General features: G+C 50.5%; 6 protein-coding genes across 6 annotated transcripts; 3 read left to right on the forward strand and 3 right to left on the reverse strand.

Annotated features, from left to right (window-relative positions):
• Positions 1–319: 319 nt before the first annotated feature.
• On the forward strand, positions 320–974 carry HOO65_070386 (mitochondrial hypoxia responsive domain-containing protein; the record flags this gene model as incomplete). Its single annotated transcript, XM_071005175.1, has 2 exons — positions 320–368; positions 436–974. The coding sequence occupies 2 exons, from the start codon at positions 320–322 to the stop codon at positions 972–974; spliced, it is 588 nt and encodes a 195-aa protein (XP_070857104.1).
• Positions 975–1,193: 219 nt separating this feature from the next.
• On the reverse strand, positions 1,194–3,221 carry HOO65_070387 (Restriction of telomere capping protein 5; the record flags this gene model as incomplete). The annotated part of the gene is made up of 3 exons (XM_071004946.1): positions 1,194–1,222; positions 1,303–3,085; positions 3,153–3,221. The coding sequence occupies 3 exons, from the start codon at positions 3,219–3,221 to the stop codon at positions 1,194–1,196; spliced, it is 1,881 nt and encodes a 626-aa protein (XP_070857105.1).
• Positions 3,222–4,315: 1,094 nt separating this feature from the next.
• Positions 4,316–8,038, reverse strand: HOO65_070388 (RanBP1 domain-containing protein; the record flags this gene model as incomplete). Its single annotated transcript, XM_071004822.1, has 2 exons — positions 4,316–5,037; positions 5,092–8,038. 2 exons carry the CDS (start codon positions 8,036–8,038, stop codon positions 4,316–4,318), a joined length of 3,669 nt encoding a protein of 1,222 aa, XP_070857106.1.
• A 3,351-nt stretch (positions 8,039–11,389) lies between these two features.
• On the forward strand, positions 11,390–13,641 carry HOO65_070389 (uncharacterized protein; the record flags this gene model as incomplete). The annotated part of the gene is made up of 2 exons (XM_071004926.1): positions 11,390–11,646; positions 11,703–13,641. 2 exons carry the CDS (start codon positions 11,390–11,392, stop codon positions 13,639–13,641), a joined length of 2,196 nt encoding a protein of 731 aa, XP_070857107.1.
• Positions 13,642–14,268: 627 nt separating this feature from the next.
• HOO65_070390 (uncharacterized protein) lies at positions 14,269–15,624 on the reverse strand (the record flags this gene model as incomplete). Its single annotated transcript, XM_071001319.1, has 1 exon — positions 14,269–15,624. One exon carries the CDS (start codon positions 15,622–15,624, stop codon positions 14,269–14,271), a length of 1,356 nt encoding a protein of 451 aa, XP_070857108.1.
• Positions 15,625–17,325: 1,701 nt separating this feature from the next.
• Positions 17,326–18,735, forward strand: HOO65_070391 (Protein ZRG17; the record flags this gene model as incomplete). Its single annotated transcript, XM_071005038.1, has 2 exons — positions 17,326–17,457; positions 17,551–18,735. 2 exons carry the CDS (start codon positions 17,326–17,328, stop codon positions 18,733–18,735), a joined length of 1,317 nt encoding a protein of 438 aa, XP_070857109.1.
• Between the last annotated feature and the right edge of the window lie 392 nt (positions 18,736–19,127).

Raw genomic sequence — 19,127 nt, forward strand, 5'->3', positions numbered from 1 at the left:
TGGGTCAACTCATTCATGGTTTGCCTTAAGCCCGAGGCTATAAATTGATCCAATAGCACCTTTTGTCATTCCGTTCAACTGCTTGCTGTGTTTCTGTGTTCCATTTCCCTCTTTTCTTGTGCCCGAGTGAATTAGTCCTTTGTCCCTTCTTCTTGGCTATATCTCTTGCCCACGCCCACCATACCCGAATATGTCTAGCAACCAACTGCCATCATCGTTTGAGCATGAGTACGTCATTTCTTCCTAGGTACTTTTCCTCTCATCCCCTCACTAACAGCTCTTTCCTCCTCCAACTAGCGAGCTCTACAATGAGCGCCCCATGCAGAAAGTCTGGCGCAAGCTGCGTGAAGAGCCATTGATCCCTCTCGGTAAGGTCTTGCCTTGGCACTTCTCCTCCCCGTATCCTATCCATCTACTAACCACGTATGGGCGAAGGCTGCTTTGCTACTGTCTTCGCTTTCACTGGCGCCTATCGCGCCCTCCGCCGGGGCGACTCCAAGGGTGCGAACCGCATGTTCCGCTATCGTGTGGGTGCACAAGGCTTCACCGTGCTAGCTATGATCGCTGGCTCCATCTACTACAGTCGTGACCGCGAACGTACAGCCGAGCTTCGCCGTCTCGAGGAGCAGCAGAATGCCGAAGAGAAACGCGCACGCTGGCTCCGCGAGCTAGAGGCCCGAGATGCTGAAGACAAGGAGATGCGCGCCGCTCTCGAGGCCCGTCGGCGCAAGAGACAGGAGCGGCTACTGGCTGACGAGTCTGGCTCCAGTACTGGCGGAGAGAAAAGCGTGTTCCAGGCGTTGAGCAAAGCTAAGACCGATCGTGAGGCCAGAGAAAAGGAGTCAAAAGCAACTGTGGCTGCGGCTGATGAGGATAGCGAAGATGCGACGCCGTTTAAGCAGCTGGGCTTTCTGGTAGCCCAGCAACGCAAAGCAAAGGAGGAAGAGAAGAAAAAGAGCCAGGAGTCTAAGTAGTAGCGGTGTCTAGCCTATCTATCGGCTCAAAGTTGGATGAAATCATAAGAGGCCAGCCTAGCCTAGCAGCTTGTATCCAAGTGTATTTTTAGATTATCTGTACTGGTCAGGACCGTTTACAGAATGCTTTTTTCTAATTCATTTATTCATTTGTATGCATATCTTTAGACCGTAGTTCTTCTGTCACCTGCGCTGTGCTGTACATCCAAGTCGCATCAATCAAGCGGTATGCATCTCCATCTCTGCCCCTATTAGCAGTCCCATCCTCATATCATCGAGCCACCACTTCTATTAGCCCCCACCAAGCCCGCCATCTCTAACAACGCACGATCTGCTTCAATATCACCCGTGCCAAGGTTGACCCGTCGTCTCGCCTCAGCCTCTCTCTCTTCCCATGCCCAACGCTCTGCCTGGGCCTTGGCCTCTTCGTCACCCCCACAGCCCCAAACCTCGAGGCTCTCGACCTCAAACCGGTCTTGAAAATCGAAGCGGCGGAAGACGCTATTTTGAAAGGCCCCGCCTTTGCTGGTGTAGTCATGGTGGAACACCCCAAATTCCAGCGATGCGTCAAGCCGCAGAGACACAGCACCCAAAGTATTCAACTGGCCATTGCGCCATTGGCTCGACTGCGACGGCTTGGGATGTGGACTTCCAAAGGCTAATGCCTGTGAGGTCCCAGGCGCCTTGGTGAAGGTGACGTAGTCGGAGTTGACCTTGGAGGCCGGGAAAACGTCGTGGACGGGCTCTAACTGAAACAGAACGGTATCGCTCTCGCCGAAACACTCTTTGTGTGTATGACGCCACGGGGTGCTAATGTATACACCAAAAGTCAACCGGTCACCCTTGCTCCCTGGCCTAAACTTGCGAGATGAAATAGAGGCAGCAAAGTTAGCTTCTTGCACCGACTGGGCTGTCTCTGTAAGCCGCGTGCCCGTTACCAGCAGGATAGTTGGGGCCCGCCAGTTAAACACTTTTGTCTGGAAGCTACCTAGAGAAAAGCCATCGTTGCTACCTGCGTACAGTGGGCGCAAGCGCCGAAACAGGGACGAGCCAGGAAGGAAGAAGGAGAGCTGTGAGACGATGCTAGAGACCATGATCTCTCCGGGCACCGCAAGTAACGGCTGGAAAGTTTCAGTGCCAACAACAGCACCATTGCTAGCAACAACAACGGACGGCTTCAGGTCTCCTGCCGGCTGGCTGAGGCGCGATGATCCCGTATCCGAACGCCGGGGCTTCGACATGTCCATATCCTTGGAAAACAAGAAGTGCTCGAACAGTGCATGCAGGCCCGTAAAAATGTTTGGGAAGCACACGGGGATCACGCGATTCCACTGGCTTGCCTTAACGCCAGGCGACGTTTCGACATTTAGAAACGACGCCAGGATGCTATCTGCAACCGTTCGCAGGCTCTGTAGGCCATCTTCAGGAAGCTGTGCGACATACTGAGAGAGGCTCTCCTGTGGGCCTAATGGGGCAACAAGTAAGAGGAGCATAATAAAATGGCGGAAGTTGTCGGCTGGTATCATCCCGGTTTCGGTCGCGGTTTTCTGCATTTCATCGCCTTTGTGCACTATTTCATCAATGTTGAGGGTCTCAAAAGCTGCAAGAACAAGCTCGTCATCTTCCTCGCCTTCTTCATCTTCTTCATCGTCATTTTGGGGTTGATCGACAGCGAACCCAGGAGCATGGCTCTGTCTGTCTACACCAGCTTCTACGACATTGTACTTGCCCATACTCTTCTTATCTCCTTCCTTCTTGGCCAAAAGACGGTCGTAGACGGCTAGGCTCTTGTAAATCAATTTATTCCGATCGTGTGCCCCGCGGGCCAGGACCTTCTTGTACCGGTCGGTCGCTAATACCAGCACAATAACCAACTGGTTAAGGCCGATCACCGCCGGCGCATCATGCAGGAACGGGAACGCGCCTAGAAAAGAGATCATCTGGAAGAGCACGGCAGAGGCGCCGAGAGCATCGGGGATTTCAAGGAAGCGCGCGACCGTGTCTTCCGAGACATAGCGTACTGAGGACTCAGTGTCGGCTAACTGGCGAAAGACATCTTTGAGGGCATATATCTCCAGCTGAGTGAAGCATTTGTCGGCGAATCGGCGGGCCTGTAGTAACAAGCAAACCTCAGTATGGCTGAAGAGATTTATCAAATCTCGCACGACAGCAACTCACCAACACGTGTATAATCTCTTCATCTGACCGCTGCTCGCGCGGCACACCCGTGGACTGACCCTGGCCCATCGCGGCAATAGCAGCAAAAAGCAACGTAATAGATCACGGCTGTAGGAGCTACAGTGTAGTCAATTGAAACAGAGCTGGGAGAACGGAAGATAAAAAATATTGGAGAGCTCCTTCCTTCGTGTCTTCTTCCCAATTAGGTTCGAATTTTTTAAGATGCGGTAGGAAGTAGAACCAACCAGACAAGTAAGAAAGTCTTGAAGAGGCGGGGATACAGTGAGACAGTGTTGTATTTATTATGCACTGTATTTACATATAGTAGTGTGCGCTGTACACAGTGTAAATAAGCGCTGTCGGCACGGTGATTTTATTACGTCAGTGGCCCGGCAGGAGCTAGATCACCATCTAAACTTCAGAAAATCATTTCCAGCAAGAAAAAAGAGCATTTTCATTTTCGACTAATGTGACATCACAGTACATAGCAGACCGATGAACAAAACAAGGGCTGCCAAGAGACAGACAAATACGGAGAGGCATAAGAGACAACATGAGGCAATGGCAAAAAACGCCTATAAAATACGAAGGCCATGGGAATAAAAAAAAGCACGCGAGACGAAAGGGCTGTTGAGAAAGAGGCAAAGGCAACCGTGAAATTACATCGCAAGATAAAACAAAGGGCAGAATGCGGTGAAGGACAAGTGTAGTGACATATGGAAACAAGGCGACAAGTGGAATGGTGTAGCAAGACAGGGGGAAAAGAAAATGTGTAGATAGAATGAAGCGAGAACGACCAAAAGCACGCAGGTTAATCAACAGTATAGGCACAGGTGGAGGGAAAAAACAACGGCATGGGGTACGAAGCAAAGAGATAAGGAAGACGACAGAGGAAAGGGAAATAAGAATATGGGCCAAGGAAACATACGAATAGGGGAATGGAAAGCAAAGCAGAGGAGAAGATCCGGGAAATAACACAACAAGCTCCGGGCATAGGAATAAAGGGGGGTGGGGGAAGGCAAAAAATCAAAAGGGAAAAGAAAAGTACAAAGAACACCACAAATCAACAGCACAATCGGTGATCGACAACTGCAACAACACTAGCATTTTTTTCTCCAGTCAACATCTTTTCGACAATATACCAGCACACACAGTCCATAAATTTAATCCTTCTTGGCTGCAGCAACCTTGTGTGTTTCAAGCGCTTCCGCCAACGCCTTGGCCGCTTCAGGAGTCTTGACAGTGGCAATCCAAGTCTCGAATCCCGAGCCCGTCGCCGAAGTAGTGATCAACTTGACAGTTTTGCCGGTAGCCTCATATTTGCTGCCACTGAGCAGAGCACGGTTGAAAGCAACGTGTCCAGATGGCTCACGACGAAGAAGCATTCGTACAGTCCCCTTGACTTTGTGCTTCAAAACACGCAGTGGGCCAACACCCTGTGTCGACCAAGGACTTTTAGCATCTTCATCCTTAACAAACAGCAACATCTTTGCACGAACTTCGTAAACAACTTCTTCTTCTTCCTCGCCGGGACCACCCTCAGTAAGGTTTATCTGCTCTTGGGGCGCCTCTGCATCGTCAGTTCCAGCAGCAGGAGTACTGGCCAAAGGTGTAGCAGTTTCAGGTGTCGAGATGGCAGTCGCCGGCGAAAAAGCAGAAGTAGCTGCGGTACCGACAGAGCCAAAGAGGGATTTAGGTTGGGTCGTCTTCGTTTCAGTGGGAGCTGCCGTAGCAGAGGCGGAAGTGGTCTCGGTGGTGGCGGTCGTGGTCGTAACAGCAGGGACTTCAGCAGTACCGGTCAACTTTGTTGTGGTTGTGGCTGTAGCCGATGGGGTGGTTCCGCCGTTGGAATCCACCTCTTTACTAGCATCATTTGCAGGCGTACCTGGATCCGACTTGGTTAGCGACTCTAGGGGTCACTGAGCGCCGAACATCTTACTGTTGCCAAACTGGAATTGCGGTGTAGGCTTGTTTCCGTTGGTATCATTTGCGCCAAAGTTAAAGCTGGCACCCGTGTTGGCACCGGGGCCATTAGCAAAGGGGTTTGGCAAAGAGCTGGTGTTTCCCTGGGAAACCGCTGGCGAGTTGGATCGGCCTCTCAAAGACTTGGGGACAAGGGTTGGACGCTTGCCAGGAGGCAAGGGCGTTGTAGCGCGGGTCGAGTTTGGCTTGGCGCTTGAAGCGTTAAATGAAAACATGTTGCCACCGCTGCTCTCATTCGTGTCCTGGGAGCTACTTCCACCAAACTGGAACGAAGTTGTCGGTGTGGAAGTCGACGATGCAGCGCCAAAGTTGAAGGTCGGCGCCGCAGGGGCTGCAGCACTAGTTGTGGCCGAGGCCTGGGAAAAGGGGTTGGTAAAGCTAGAGTTAGTGCTGGCACCACCGTTGCTGCCAGAGCCAAAACTGAAGCCGCTACTACCACCAAACAGGCCAGAGCCACCGGTAGATGGCTGTGAGTTGGTTCCGGTACTCTGAGATGCACCAAAATTGAACGTTGCAGAAGGCGTAGTGGTGGCTGGGGCAGCACCGAACGAGAAAGCAGATGCGGTAGAAGGAGCAGCAGCACCAAACAGCTTTTTAGAGGCCGGAGGGCTATCCTGCTGCATACTATCATCACCAAGGCTGCGCTTAACAGGCGAATCCTGCTTCATGGGACTACCTTCAATAGGGTTGCCTCCGAAAAGCGGCTTGGAGTCAGACGAGGCGGTCTTCGCCGCGCCAGAGAAGTCAAAGGTAGCAGGAGGGGCTAGGGAAGGCTTAGAGCTGCCAAACAGGCTAGTGGAAGCAGGAACTGACGCAGTGGAACCAAAGAGTGCGCCTCCAGAGGTAGCAGGAGTGGCGGCTGCAGTGTTTCCAAAAAGGGGCTTAGGAGTATCAACAGGCTTGCTAGTCTTGGTGTCAAGTATAGATGAACCTGGGCCGTCAGACTTTGCAGCGCCGAATAGAGATGGGACAGATGTGCTGCTAGGCAAGCTAGGTGTCTCAACCTTTGCTAGCGCAGACGATGACTCAACAGGCTTAGCACTGCTAACACCTCCAAACAGGTTGGGTGTGGTGGCGGAACTAGTCAAACTTGGCTTAGCAGCCACACCACCAAACAGGGACGTGGTTGAGGCAGCCGGGGCAGGAGCGGTGGTCTCGGGCTTTGATAGATTGACATCAGGGACGGAACTGCCAGCACCGAATAACGAAGACGTTGCCGTAGTTGAAGGGGTATCAACCTTGCTACCAAAGAGGCTTGAGGTAGTGGAAGCCGCAGCGGGGGTTGACCCAAACAGGGACTTGGGGGTCGTCTCAGCAGGCTTTGCACCGAAGAGAGGCGCAACAGGTGCATCGATGGACTTGGGCTTCTCTGGCTCTTCGTCTTTCTTCTCCTCAGATTTCTTAGCACCAAAGAGGCTAGTAGATGAAGCTGCTATGGGAGCAGTGGCAGCTGGCTTTTGTCCAAACAAAGAAGCTGTAGTGGGTGTTGCAGCAGCAGGAGTCGAAGACCCAAATAAGCTAGATGATGACGATGTGGCGGCGGCAGCAGCAGGAGCAAATTTGATAGGAGTATCCGGGGTCCAGGTCTTCTTGACAGTAGGCTTTTCAGCAGGGGCTAGAGCACTGTTAGTTGGGGCTCCATTTTGATCGTAGCCCTTGTTCAACTTCTGGGAAGCACTAGAGGCCATAAATGGCTTTTCGGCGACCTGAGTCTCGCAGACTTTCTCGGCTTCAGCACCCTTGCCAGGTTCGAACTCACCGTCATCATCCACAGTAACAGAAGAGCTGTCATTTTTAGTGTCACTGGTGACAGTCTTGCTAAAAGGGTTGCTAGCCGGCTTGGAGACAGTCGATTCAAAAAGGCTCGACGAACCAGCCGCAGGCTCCTTTTCTGTAGACTCTGTAGTGGCAGTCTTGGAAGCAATCTTCTCGAAAAGAGCACGGGTAGCTGATGGTGTTGATGTCGAAGGCTTCAACATCTTACGGGGCTGCTCCTCGGAGGCATCAGTTTTGCGCTTGGACGTAGCCTCATCATCTTCATAAATGCGGCGCTTGCTACCGTTGGCAGTTGTAGTAGAATTTGACTTCTCAGGGGCAATATCATCCTCAGCCTTGCGTTTAGATCCAGTCGCAGAGGACTTAACGGGAGTTTGTTCATCTTCATCCTCAACAGGGAGTCCGTGCGATATTTTCCAGCGACGTAGAACATCGTCAGAAGGCTTGACGTTCTGAAATTCGTAAAGGCCGTATCTCAGTAGGATTAGACTGCGACTCTTTTCGAACTCCTTTGCGAAGTTGATGATGTTGAGCTTCCAGTCCTTCTTAGCAAAAACCTCGTTCGCTGCGTATTTCAGGCGTCGAAGGTCGAGAATGCAGAAGAACTGGCGGCGCTGCAAATCATCGAATTCTCTAGGGACGACGTGGCCCAAATACTGATCAGCGTAAACAGTGCCTTTGCGCTCCATGTCGCGAGGCACTCTCTTAGTAAGCTCTTCCCCGTTAAGCTCCAAGGGCGGAGAGGGAATGCGCATGTCGAACAACTCCTTTGGGGCTGAGTGAGCAGCCATTCCCCGGGGCGTGAATTTCGCCACGGTCTCACGATAAACTCGCTGAGTTTTGGGAGTAGCCGAGACAACAGAGGTGCTGAACGACTTTTTCAAAGTGCTATTGGGAATCGTTGGCTCGAAACGAGATGATGAAGGGGTAGCAGCGGCGGAGAGGGTAGAAGCACGAAAGATATTTCCAGCACCGTGGCTCAAAGTGGAATCGTCAAACCTAGCAGCCTTGCGCGAGGAGCTCTGAAAGGTCGAGAGACGCTTTGATGATGAGTTTGGTGTCGAGGTGTAAACACGGTTTGCAAACTTCAATGCCGGGCGCGCCCGAGGAGTAGTATTCAGATCCATGGTTGGGTTTTTGGGATATAATGGGAGACCGATTCGATCAGGACGGCAGGCCGAGAGGAGGGTAAGAATGTGATATCAGGTTAAAAAGAAAAAAAAGAAAAAAAAAGAAGAAGAAGAAAATCGCGTCACAAGGCAGCAATCAAGCTGCGGCGATGGAAACAAGGAAGAAACTATGAAGGAAAGACAGGCAATCAAGAGTGGGAAGAAAAAAAAAGAATAAACAATGATGACGACGACAAACGAGGAAGAAATAGAAGAAAATTAACGAGAGGACAGGACACAATGGTGGCGATTAAAACAAGAGAAAAAATTTAGAAAGAAGAAAGTTCCCACGCGTCGTATTTTTTAGAGTTGAAAACGCTCGACTCCAGCTAGGGATATGCCAGACAAGGAGGGACAGGAGAACAGTAGAGAGGAGGAAGAGCAAGAAGAAAGACAATATAAGAGCAAAGAAAAATAGAGAGAGGAGAGGGATGGATGCGAAAATGCACGGATGCTCTCACGCAAGGGTTGAATGTCAGTCGAGCAGGGAGTTCAGTTCCAATGAGTCTGCGGCGTCGAGAAATAGACGAACGAAGAACCCAGGAATAGGACAGATAGGAGAGGGCAGTAAATGAATCCGAAATTGATGAATTTCAAGGAAGTCGTGATGATTCTTCTGGCGGCGTCTTTCTAGCCCTGATGAAATAAAAACAAAAATTGAGAAGAAAAAAATTAACAGTAGAATCTTTTTTTTGGTGGGGAGTCGCTCGCAAGGCTAGTTAAGAATTTGGGCCAGGGGCTGGCCCAATACAATAACAGAAGCTACGGCAAGGCTACTACAAAGCAAAAAATTCCAGCCATACAAATCGAGAATCTGAGGTATCCGATACTTGACCTACTAGTGTGTCTTACAGTTGTACACAAGTATTCAGTACTAAAGCGCGATTTCACGATGGAGAGGATTTCCCCACCATTCATTTGCAAAGATTTATATGTTAGAGAGCAACGCAACTCCTTACATTGTGCCTAAGCTTGACCCCGTAGTGGGCTTCTTCGATACTTGTTTGATCATCAGGGACAGAAACATTTAGTCGACTAGCCCTGCATTAGCATTAAGACCAGTTCTCCATGGTCCAAATCACGTAGCTTTGGCGTAGCAAGATGTTGTCTGAGCGACTCATTTTGTTGCATTCTTTCACAGGCAAGCCTAGCCTTGCAAAGTTAAATTTATGTTTTTCTTCGAATTCCCCTTCCCTTTGCATTCTTTTCCAAAACGTCCCAGCAAGCTCTGGCTTGTTATGCTTGTTGTCATGCTTACTGTTGGCTGTTGTGGTGGTCCGTCGTCGCGATGAGCCACTCAATCCCCTTTTTCGCAATCTTTGGCCCCAGCGCGTTGCCATAGCTAGACGAACCCAGCGTGCATATTTTGGACGTACAACGCACAGCAACTAGTCCAACCTAACCCTGGCTCTTGCTTGCGCGACGCAACGTGATGGATAGATGGAACACATGTCAGTTGGCCAACTAATGCATTATGTCGTTCTTGTTGTGACACAAGTTCAATGTCTGTGAGTATAGGCCGGTACCAGCTGGTTGCTAGACTAGACCGTTTACAACGCTATTAGTGACAGCTCCTAGCCCATCGTCAGGCTTGTTTTCTGTAGGATTACATAGTTAGTTGTTTCCAGACAAGTTTCTTTTCCTCCTTTCTGTAAACATTTAACCCTAGGTATTTCCTTTATACTTTGATATTATGTCCCGCGTTGCATAAGCTAATGCATACATAATTCCTTGATTGTACCCTTTGCCCAGGAACATAAAAGCAGTGTTCCTATATGTGCACATACTTATGACCAGAAGGTGCCTAGTGGAAAAGGGTGACTCTTTTTTTACTGCTTACTATTTTCGACACGGTCTGAGCATTTTAAACATTGCGGAAGGATGCCTTAAATTAATTCGTTTGTGATGACTAATGACTCCTGCAAGCTTCTCGACAGCCCCCTTCATTCTACCAAAAAGAAATATTCTCTAGGGTTACCGCTTGCCCACTCTATTGTTGCTGCAAAACAGAGTTGCATAGGGCCAAGCATACAATAGCAGATGGATCCTTGGCCCACAAATCGCACAAAATTCCATGCAAAAGGCTGGCAATTTAATGGGCTATCATCCGCCTGTGGCGTGGCTTCAAGGGGAGAATTACTGGTTATTGCCCAATGGTGATGAGCCCATTGTTGCACGTGACATGGCTAAAGCAACTACACAACACACCAACTGAGGCTGGCCCACATCGACTTTTTATGCATAAAAACGCTGGGCTCATTCGTCACAATCACCCTGACCTATTGAGCCCCTCCATCCCATCTATCCTACCCGCCCGCTGCCTGGCTTCGCCTGGTCTGGCTGGGCATTTGACTGGATTTGGGCTGCACTACCACTCGTCGTCAAGTGTGGGCAGCTAAAAGTGGGTCATTGGCGCACGAAAATTATGGGGCCTGCGACGACCTGTAGCTCTGATTGGACATGTGATTACATAATAGTGATCCACCTCTGGGTTTTCCCCCAAGAGTGCATCGGGCCAAAGCCCAATAAGAACAAGCGGAACAAGCAGACAAGAAGAGCGAGAGGAGGGTCAAGACCAGCCAACCCAAGCCAGAAGACGCTGAAGACGCTGAGGCAAGACAGTAGAAACAGAGCAGCCGCAGTTGCGTTAAGGGTAGGATTGGCTTGCTCTTACAAGTATTTCCTCTCCCACAATTTATCGCGTCTTCTTTTCCTTCTTTTTCTTTTTTGTCTTCGTTTACATGTTTTTTTTATCTCCATAAGTCTTCTTTACTTTCTTTCCCCTTCCACCCAAAGTGCTTTTCGTCCCATTTCATTCTACTTCAGGGTCTCTAGTCTGCCGCTGAGCCCTTGGAAGCCCTCGAAAAAGCCCTTCTGCCAGGCGGTTCTGTCTTCTACTAATTAACACGGAATAGCATAGCTTAGTCCTGGCTTGACACTTCCGCCTTGCCGCATCCTTTCGCCCTCCCGAAAGGCTATTCTTTGTCTCATTCGTGCGCCACTCGTCTTTGGTCCTGTATCCATTTGTACAAATACCTATCGTGTATCCGCACATTATCTTATACTTGCAGTCTTATTCGCCAGACTCATCTTTCTATAACCGCGTCTGTCTTTTTGAATAGGTAGACCATGGCTGCTGTCTAGGTGGAGATGAGCTTTGAAGCATCGTTCTAGAAGTCTCGAGCCTCTTTAGTCGCCAGCTTGAGCCCTGCTACTTAGATTAGCTCGAATCATTGTCTCTTCGTTTCCCTCGCGATCACAACCTCAGCTCTCGTACATAAAGCATATCCTACGTTGCATCATTCCAGTATGGATCGCAAGCGCAAGCTGCCGCCGCGGGCAGCGTCGCGTATCGACCATGTGTCCAAGAAACGGACCATGACGCCCGACAAAGACTCAACCCGCTCGGAAAATGCAACAACAGCCCCCGTTACCGAGCCACCGCCGCCACAAGACTCCCTAACACATCTACCAACTTCCACACAGCCCGGGAAGCCTTTGCCCACTCTGGGACAATTGCCACTCGATGATATCTCTACCAAAGACTACCAGGATTACAAAGAAACGTTAGTGCACACTATGCCAACACATCTCTACATAAGCACTGTCTAACCTTTCATAGTGGCGTTATGGCCGAATCATTGAACCGGTCGAGGCAAAAGTGGATTGCTGAAGGTCTTTTTGAAAAGTACTGGGTGAAGCCAACCAAGAAAAAAGGTGTAGTGATCGATGATGTGAAAAACCCAGCCAAAGACTCCATGTTCAAGCTAGGCCAAGTTACTATTTGTATCGAGCCGCATGTGTTTGAAGCTACGATGTTTGGTATCAAGGACCCCAAGGCTGCACAAAAGGGATCTACTACTTTATCTTCGACTTCACAACAGCATTTGAACACCACGCATCGCCCCATATTACAGTATGGTCCTCCAAATGGCACGATGCCTTCAAAACCAGCACCGACAAAAACTCGCCAAGCCAATGAATCTAGCCAACAGGCCACTGTAGCTCCTGTATCACCAGCTGTCACAACGTCTGATACACTGAAGTCTGTGGGCGAGTCCCGTAACGGCACTTCCACACCAGGTCCTCAGACTGTTCAGAAACCAGCACTGCCTGTAGTAAATCCGCCGCCCCCAAATCCCGGGATTAATCAGCCTTCAACACAAAACGCGAACCCGCCCGCGCCGCCCGCGCCGGCTGCCCCAGGCCCTGCATCTCAGCCAATGGGACCAGCAACGACGCCTGCAGCACCTCCTCTAGTAACTCCAACACAACAGCCGACTCCCCCTCAGCCTCCCTGCCAGGCTCAGCCACCTCAACAGCAAGCTGGTCCCAAGCCTCCAGACCCTGTTATTGTCATGTTGGCTGAAAGGGCTAGCAGTGATGACCATTTGCGCGAGATGATGAAAAAGGTGGCCGAGAATCGCGCTAGCCTGGACGAATTAGCGCAGTTTCAGCAAGTTATAGATCAAATTACTGCAAGTCAAAAAAAGCCTTCTCCACCTGCCGATCGCGTCATTGTAGATGGCAGATCAGTCAAATATTTTGCAGACGAGGTCAATGTTATAATAGGCGTTGTCCTTCGGTCTAATCCCACCCAGCGCGCAGCAGACCTCCGTCCTCCAAACGGAAGCGATCCTCTTGTTGTGGCTTTGGTGAAGGATGCCTTGGACAAGCCCCTTACAACTAGAGCAATAATTAGTCGTATTGCCAATGGGCAACCACGGTTCATGGATCCACAGGACCTCAAGAGCACACTTGAGGAGTTATTGAAACAGCTACCCAAGCCACGCCTTGCCGCAGGTGGTAGTCTCCCTACGTCCCCAGCAACATCGTCTATAGTCCAGACTGCTCTACCGGCACAGGCATCCCGTGCCAAGCTCCCTTCCACAGCCAAGCCCATACCTGATATCTCAGGAGTGGTCTTTGAGTTTGCTGGGAGCAACGGAGACCGCTACCTTTTTCCAAGATTCAGTATCGTGGATCCTGTGCAAGGCAAGCCTGGCGGCCTGCAGCATGTGGTAGCATCATTTCTCATTGTTCGCAAAGGTAGTTTTTCTGAGTATGGCGGCGATCCTGACCTGGATTACTACCAGCCTGTGACAATCCGCATATCCAGCCAATCAGGCCGTCACCTTGAAAGCCTCGCACGTGTTGTGGCACCCGAAAATGAAGTCCGTCGCTATATGGATGATATCATGGATAATATGACGCGTGCTGAGTATATTTTGCTAGCCATGCGGCTGCCACGCCCATCAATCTCATCTTCATCACCTGCCGTTGATAAAGACGATGAGGTCTCGATGATGGCACTCGATGACTCGCGCACCGGCACGCCTGCGGCCCAGGGCGCTTCACGGAGCACTGCTGCAGCGGACACATCTGTTCGGAATAAGGCAGCGAATGGCGGCGTGCTCTGGGGCAACAGGGCTGGTGTGCATGTCGATGCCGCGGGAATGGCGGCTAAAAAAACCAGTATAATGACGGAAGAGCAGGAGCGTATGGACAAGTACCAGAAGCTGATCAACTCGGCGGCGGCCAAGGATGCCGAGGTAGCTTGAACAGCCAAAAAAAACAAGAGAACCTCGCGCCAAGCTCTGGGAAGGCGGAAGCTCTGGCGCGAAGGCTTTGTCCCTTTGTTATACTTATCTTTCTTTTTTCCCCCTTGATTCATAGCTGTAGTTTCGACTATATTGTCCTCCACATGCCTGTAGTCTTTGCATGGCCTCTCTCTTCTTTGTCTTTTTCTTTTGGATTTGTTTTCAGTTTAGCTTGGAGGTTTTGCTGCTACAGATTAGGAATAATTTTGTCACAAGTCTTTGTTCTTTGTTTATTCACTTGGTAGAGTTTTCTGTTGTTGCAAACTCCCTTGTTTCTTGTTCTTTTCAATTATCTTTCTAGTTTTTTCTTCAATTTTTTTGTCCGCGGATGAATAACCAACCATATTTCTTGACATCTTGATCTTTCGTGGCTTGCGATCGTGTTCCAGGCAATTCGTTATGATTACCGACCTACTGATATCAGACCCTACTATATTCATTGGTGTATACTTAACTGAGATGAACAGGAATTTATAATCATCAAACGTATCGTGAATTTTAGAGAAGACCGCCCATTACATTACGTCTGCCAAAAACCCCTTTCCAAAAACAAAATCGAACAAGTGCATCTCTGGGCCACATCCCTTTTTAGTCGCCGCTTATTTTAGCATGTCTAAAGTACTTCATGCCCATCCACGCTATCGCCACCCATACCCACGCCATTACACCTGATAGGATGATAAGGGCTGGATAGTAGCCTGTGATGGGTAGTGTTGGATCATCCTCCAGTTCTGGTGGCGCGTAGGGTGTGGTACCAACATCCCAGGCCCAGCTCCACACTCCAAAACAAGAGCCAATGCCAACCACAAAGACGATCCACGTGGTGATTAGAATGATCCAGCCCCACCATGCCGTCTCAGAATAGTCCCATTCTTCGTCGGGAAGGGGGATGACCACGGCACTGGCTGGCGGAACGGAGGCGTTGCTCAGAGGCGATGGGTTCGTTTTGGGTTTGGCGCTTGACATGGCGCTGCTGCTACTCCCAGCGATTCCAGTGCTAGGCACAGAGCGGAGGGACTGTGAATGGGAGTGTGAGTGTGAGTAGGACTGAGCATGTATGTGTCCGCGGCCCTTTGAAGATTTTGATTTGTTGCGGTGGTGTTGTTGTACATGCAGTTCTTGTGGAAGGAGGTGCTGGATGCTACTCGAGTTGCTACTGGTCTTCTTGCGCGAAACTACCGAGTTTGGCATCCGTGACTGCGTGGAACTTGAAGGCGTGGCTGTTGCACTGCTAGAAGAAGGACTGCGAGGCTGGCCCCCAGTACCGATCGGGTTTTTCATATGTTTGCGCTTGATATGCAGAGCATCATCGTCATCGTCGTCGGTAGAGGTGTAGGAGTTAACAGAGACGCCTAGCCCTGTGCCTCTAGAGTTGATCATGTCTTCGAAAGCGGGCCAGGGCGTCGTGCTCTCGCTCTCGGTGCTGCTGCGAGGGCTAGGGCCTGAATCGCTCGATGTCGCTGTAGTGCCGTTGGCCTCATTTCCGCTAATGGTGCTAGAAGAATCGGGCGCTGTAGAGGCGTTTTTGATGCCGGTGGGGGTGTTTGATAGCTGTGTGCCAATTACAAACTGGTCACGGGCTTCACGTCGCTGAGCTGCCCCACGACTAAGGGCAACTTTGCGTAGCGAGCCTTTACGAGGTCTGGTGCGAGGGGCTGTTCGCGCGGACGAGGTCGAGCTGGAGACAGATGAGGGTGAAAGAGGGATGTTCCAGGAGAGAGAAGAGGATGTCCAGGAAGAGGTCGCGACGGCGGGGGTCGACGAGGTGGGGCTGTGGGAATTGGTATCGCCAGCGGTCGCAGGAGGAGCAGAAGCGGAGGAGGGAGACGAGGGGGACGAGGCGGTAGTATTGGAACGGTTATTGGCGGTACTGTTTGAGGTCCGAAGGAAGGGAAGCTTCATGAATAAGCTGTTACCTGTGCCATTTGAGTTTGAGGACGGCATTGTACAGGCCAGGCCAAGCCGGGCCAGGCCAGGCAATGGTGGGTGGGAGAGCGTGACGACGAAGAAGTGGCGATGGCAGTTGTGGTGTTTAGGTGTGGTGGAAGGTGACTTGGCGGGCGTAGGCTTAGTGGTGTCTTTAGTGCCATGGAGGGTTGTTGGAGAGCCAGTACAAGCCAGATGTGATAGTAACAGCAGTGAAGTAACAAGGCTTAGACTTCGCTTAATGAGAGGATGGGGAAGAAAGTGGAAAAAAAACAAGCAAGAGTATCTAGCGAAGCAGTAGAGACAAGTGTTGTCATCTAGATGGCATGTATAGCAGAAAGAAGAGTATGAGTATAAAGGAACATTGCAACAGGAAGAAACAAGAGGGTCTCTATGGCTGTCCGAGAACAAAGAGGAGAAAGCTAGATATGAAGAGCAAAGGAGCAGGACAACAAAAAGGACGAGGATAGAAAAGAAACGATTACCGCTAAAGGAACCGCTCCCAAGTGCATGATGTGGCACAAGGTTAAGGCCGATATTAAAGGGTAGTCTCAAGTTTGCCCGCCCTCTTGAAGACAAGAAACGAAATTCATGACAGGACCCCCAAGCAACGAGAGGACGAGGGGGGACATGAGGAATGAGGCGATGCGATATGGGGCGACTGAGAGCAAGACGAAGGGGTGACGAAGGAAGAAGGGCTTAGCGCGGCTAATTTGTCTTTATCACCTGCAGGAATGAGACAAACGCGGCAGCGGATCCGTAGACGCTTGTGACGCGTTTGGAGGTCACTTTGAGGAGGGGAGCTAGACTTGGTGAAGCTGATTATTTGTGGCGTAGTACATGTGGCGTCAGATCCGCTTTTGGTAGTGTGGCGCTGTGTCGCAGGCCATCTCCAATTTCTATACATAGAAGAGACCAACATAAGACACTAACTTCTATACAGATACAAGCACAGGCCTGATGATAACATAGCACGCGTCCATTGCTATTTCGTTGACTTAATAGCTGTAAATATAGGCTTTCCTTTTTACTTTTCCTGTCCACTCTTCATTTAGGCTTGTCCGGCTCTCCAAATATCGCCAATATAGCCAACCTTCAGAATTGCCTCAATTACACCCGCCATATACTGCACGTAAATCTCCAGCTCTAGACTAGAATTCGCAGCACCGCCCCAGCCCCAATACAACCCTGTCCTGCGTGCGGCGCTTCTATCTATCCCACCGCTTGTCCTTCCACGCATAACCAAGGACTAGCAAGCAGCTCTATCCTGACCAGCGCACCAAGCCTCAAACTAAAATAGAACCAACACAACAGGGCCTAGCCAGGAGCCAGGAGTCAGGAGCCAGGAGTTAAGAACCAAGAGCCAAAAGGCCATACACCTATAGGACACTATCCCATTGGTCTAAGGAGCCACAGCACCGGCCTTCCAGCCAAAGCATGAGCATGGACGAGCCTCGTGTGCCGTCGTTTACCGCGGGGGGCTTTGGCCAGTCTCGGCCTGAGGCTTCTTTTGCCCATCATACACACTCTCACTCCCATTCTCACACTCACACTCACGCCCACGCCCCTTCCTATTCTCAGCCGCGTTCTCGCTCGCAATCTCCGTCATCGTTGTCTCATTCCCGGCCCTACCAGAACAGCGCATCTTTTGGGACTACCACTACCCCACGGCGTCACGCCAGTGCTACTACCAAGAATAACTATCTCTGTCCGCCCTCGATGGCAGATAATAATTCGGCCTCCGGCTCACCGCAGTCGTCGTCGCTTGCCGGCAGCGATTTGCCTGCTGCGGCCGTCGCGTCACCTTTCAATTTCCAGCCACAGGAACTCTCGACGTCGCCTGTCCGCGCGGTAAATAGCACCCGCTCCGTTTTATCTTGGAATATGCGCTGCTCTATGCTTTGCCATGATCTTTTCCGCTAACAAATCATCTCCCTTGTGCAGAATATTGGCCAGCGCAGAGGCCATCGCTACAAACACAGTAGTGTATCTGCCCAGCATCAGATCTTCCAGGAGCCGCCTCAACGGCCTCCGCCAGTCTTGCCTGCGTCGCTGCCTGTACCAACCTTCAAAGAAGCACGCGACTCTATGTCACATGAGCAGCGTATCCGTGCCTTGTGGTGCCTATGCCATCTTGCTGTTGCTGTTTTTGTCTTCTTCGAATCTCATGGGTCGCTTGCTATGATGGCACTGTCTCACCTCGTCTTCTTTGATGCCGGAAGTGCCGCTATTTGTGTGGCTGTTGATGTACTGGGCAACTTTGAAGTTTGGCGTCGAAGTAGCATTCGTCACCCGTTTGGGCTGGAGAGAGCTGAAGTGCTCGCCGGCTTTGCCATGAGCGTGTTTCTATTATTTGGCGGCTTCGATCTTGTCTCGCACAACGTAAAGCATTTCCTTTCCGATGTGGCTGAGGACGGCCTAGCCGCTGGTCTAGGCCTGGATGGAGATCGTGGCCATGGCCAGGGCCACAACCACGGCGGTCATGGCGGCCATAGCCACCCGCGTGTTAGCACTGGCGCGATGGACTGGGCTAGTCTAGCTGCAATCATCAGCACTCTAATATCTGCTTATGGTCTACGTAACCATGCGCGGATAGCCAAGGCCATGCGCGTATCGTACCTATCATCATTGCCGAGTCTGATCGCTAACCCCTTTCACTTTCTTGCTTTTTGCTTCTCAGCCCTATTACTGCTTATGCCCGTTCTTAGTATTAAGTACTACTCATGGATGGACCACGGCATTTGCGCCGCTATTGCCCTGGCTATGTTTGCACTGGGCTTTCGCCTTGCGATTGCTCAAGGCCTGATGCTGCTCATGTCCTATGGTGGGACATCGACGGGGTTCTTCTCAAGCGAAAATAGCGTCCCGCTCGTTGTGCGCGAGATCGAATCGGAGCCCGAGGTCGCAAAGGTGGAGGATGCGCAGTTTTGCCAGGTACATTATGGCTTAGGGCTGGCCAGTCTGAAGCTTCGCATTAGGAGGAGCGTCGACGACCAAGCCCTGGGCAAGCTAAGAACACGCATTAGCAATCTGGTGCAAAATAGGCTAGGCGAAGGCTATGGCCAAGGAAGTAGTTTGCGTTGGGAGGTGACGCTGCAGACGACGGTTGACATGAGTTTAAACCATTGAGGGAGGGGCATGGAGAATAAATATAACGTATACATGGATATAGTTTTGGCGATATTTTGAGCAATGGGCAACACATTCATTTGCTGTGACGATGTATTTACTGCACGCAACTAATGCAAAGATGCCCCTGATCATGCAACATGTGATAGTATATGTAAGAGTATTCAAATGGGAACGCCGAAGCACCAGCAATAGAAGGAAAAGAAACAGCGAGGTTAAGGACAGAAGTACATAATGAGAGTTTCATAACAGCGTGAGATAGCAAATGACGACCAAGACGTTGGAAAAAAAGGAGAGAAAGAAACAAGAAAAATGTCCAGGCTGCTAGTTTGCTTCAAACACAAAAAAGGCCTAAAAAAAAAAGAAATACACACAAGCCCAGTCTGCTTCAA

Source organism: Ceratocystis lukuohia (genome assembly GCF_044167205.1).
Source record: "Ceratocystis lukuohia strain C4212 chromosome Unknown Supercontig7_pilon, whole genome shotgun sequence".
Taxonomy (NCBI): domain Eukaryota; kingdom Fungi; phylum Ascomycota; class Sordariomycetes; order Microascales; family Ceratocystidaceae; genus Ceratocystis; species Ceratocystis lukuohia.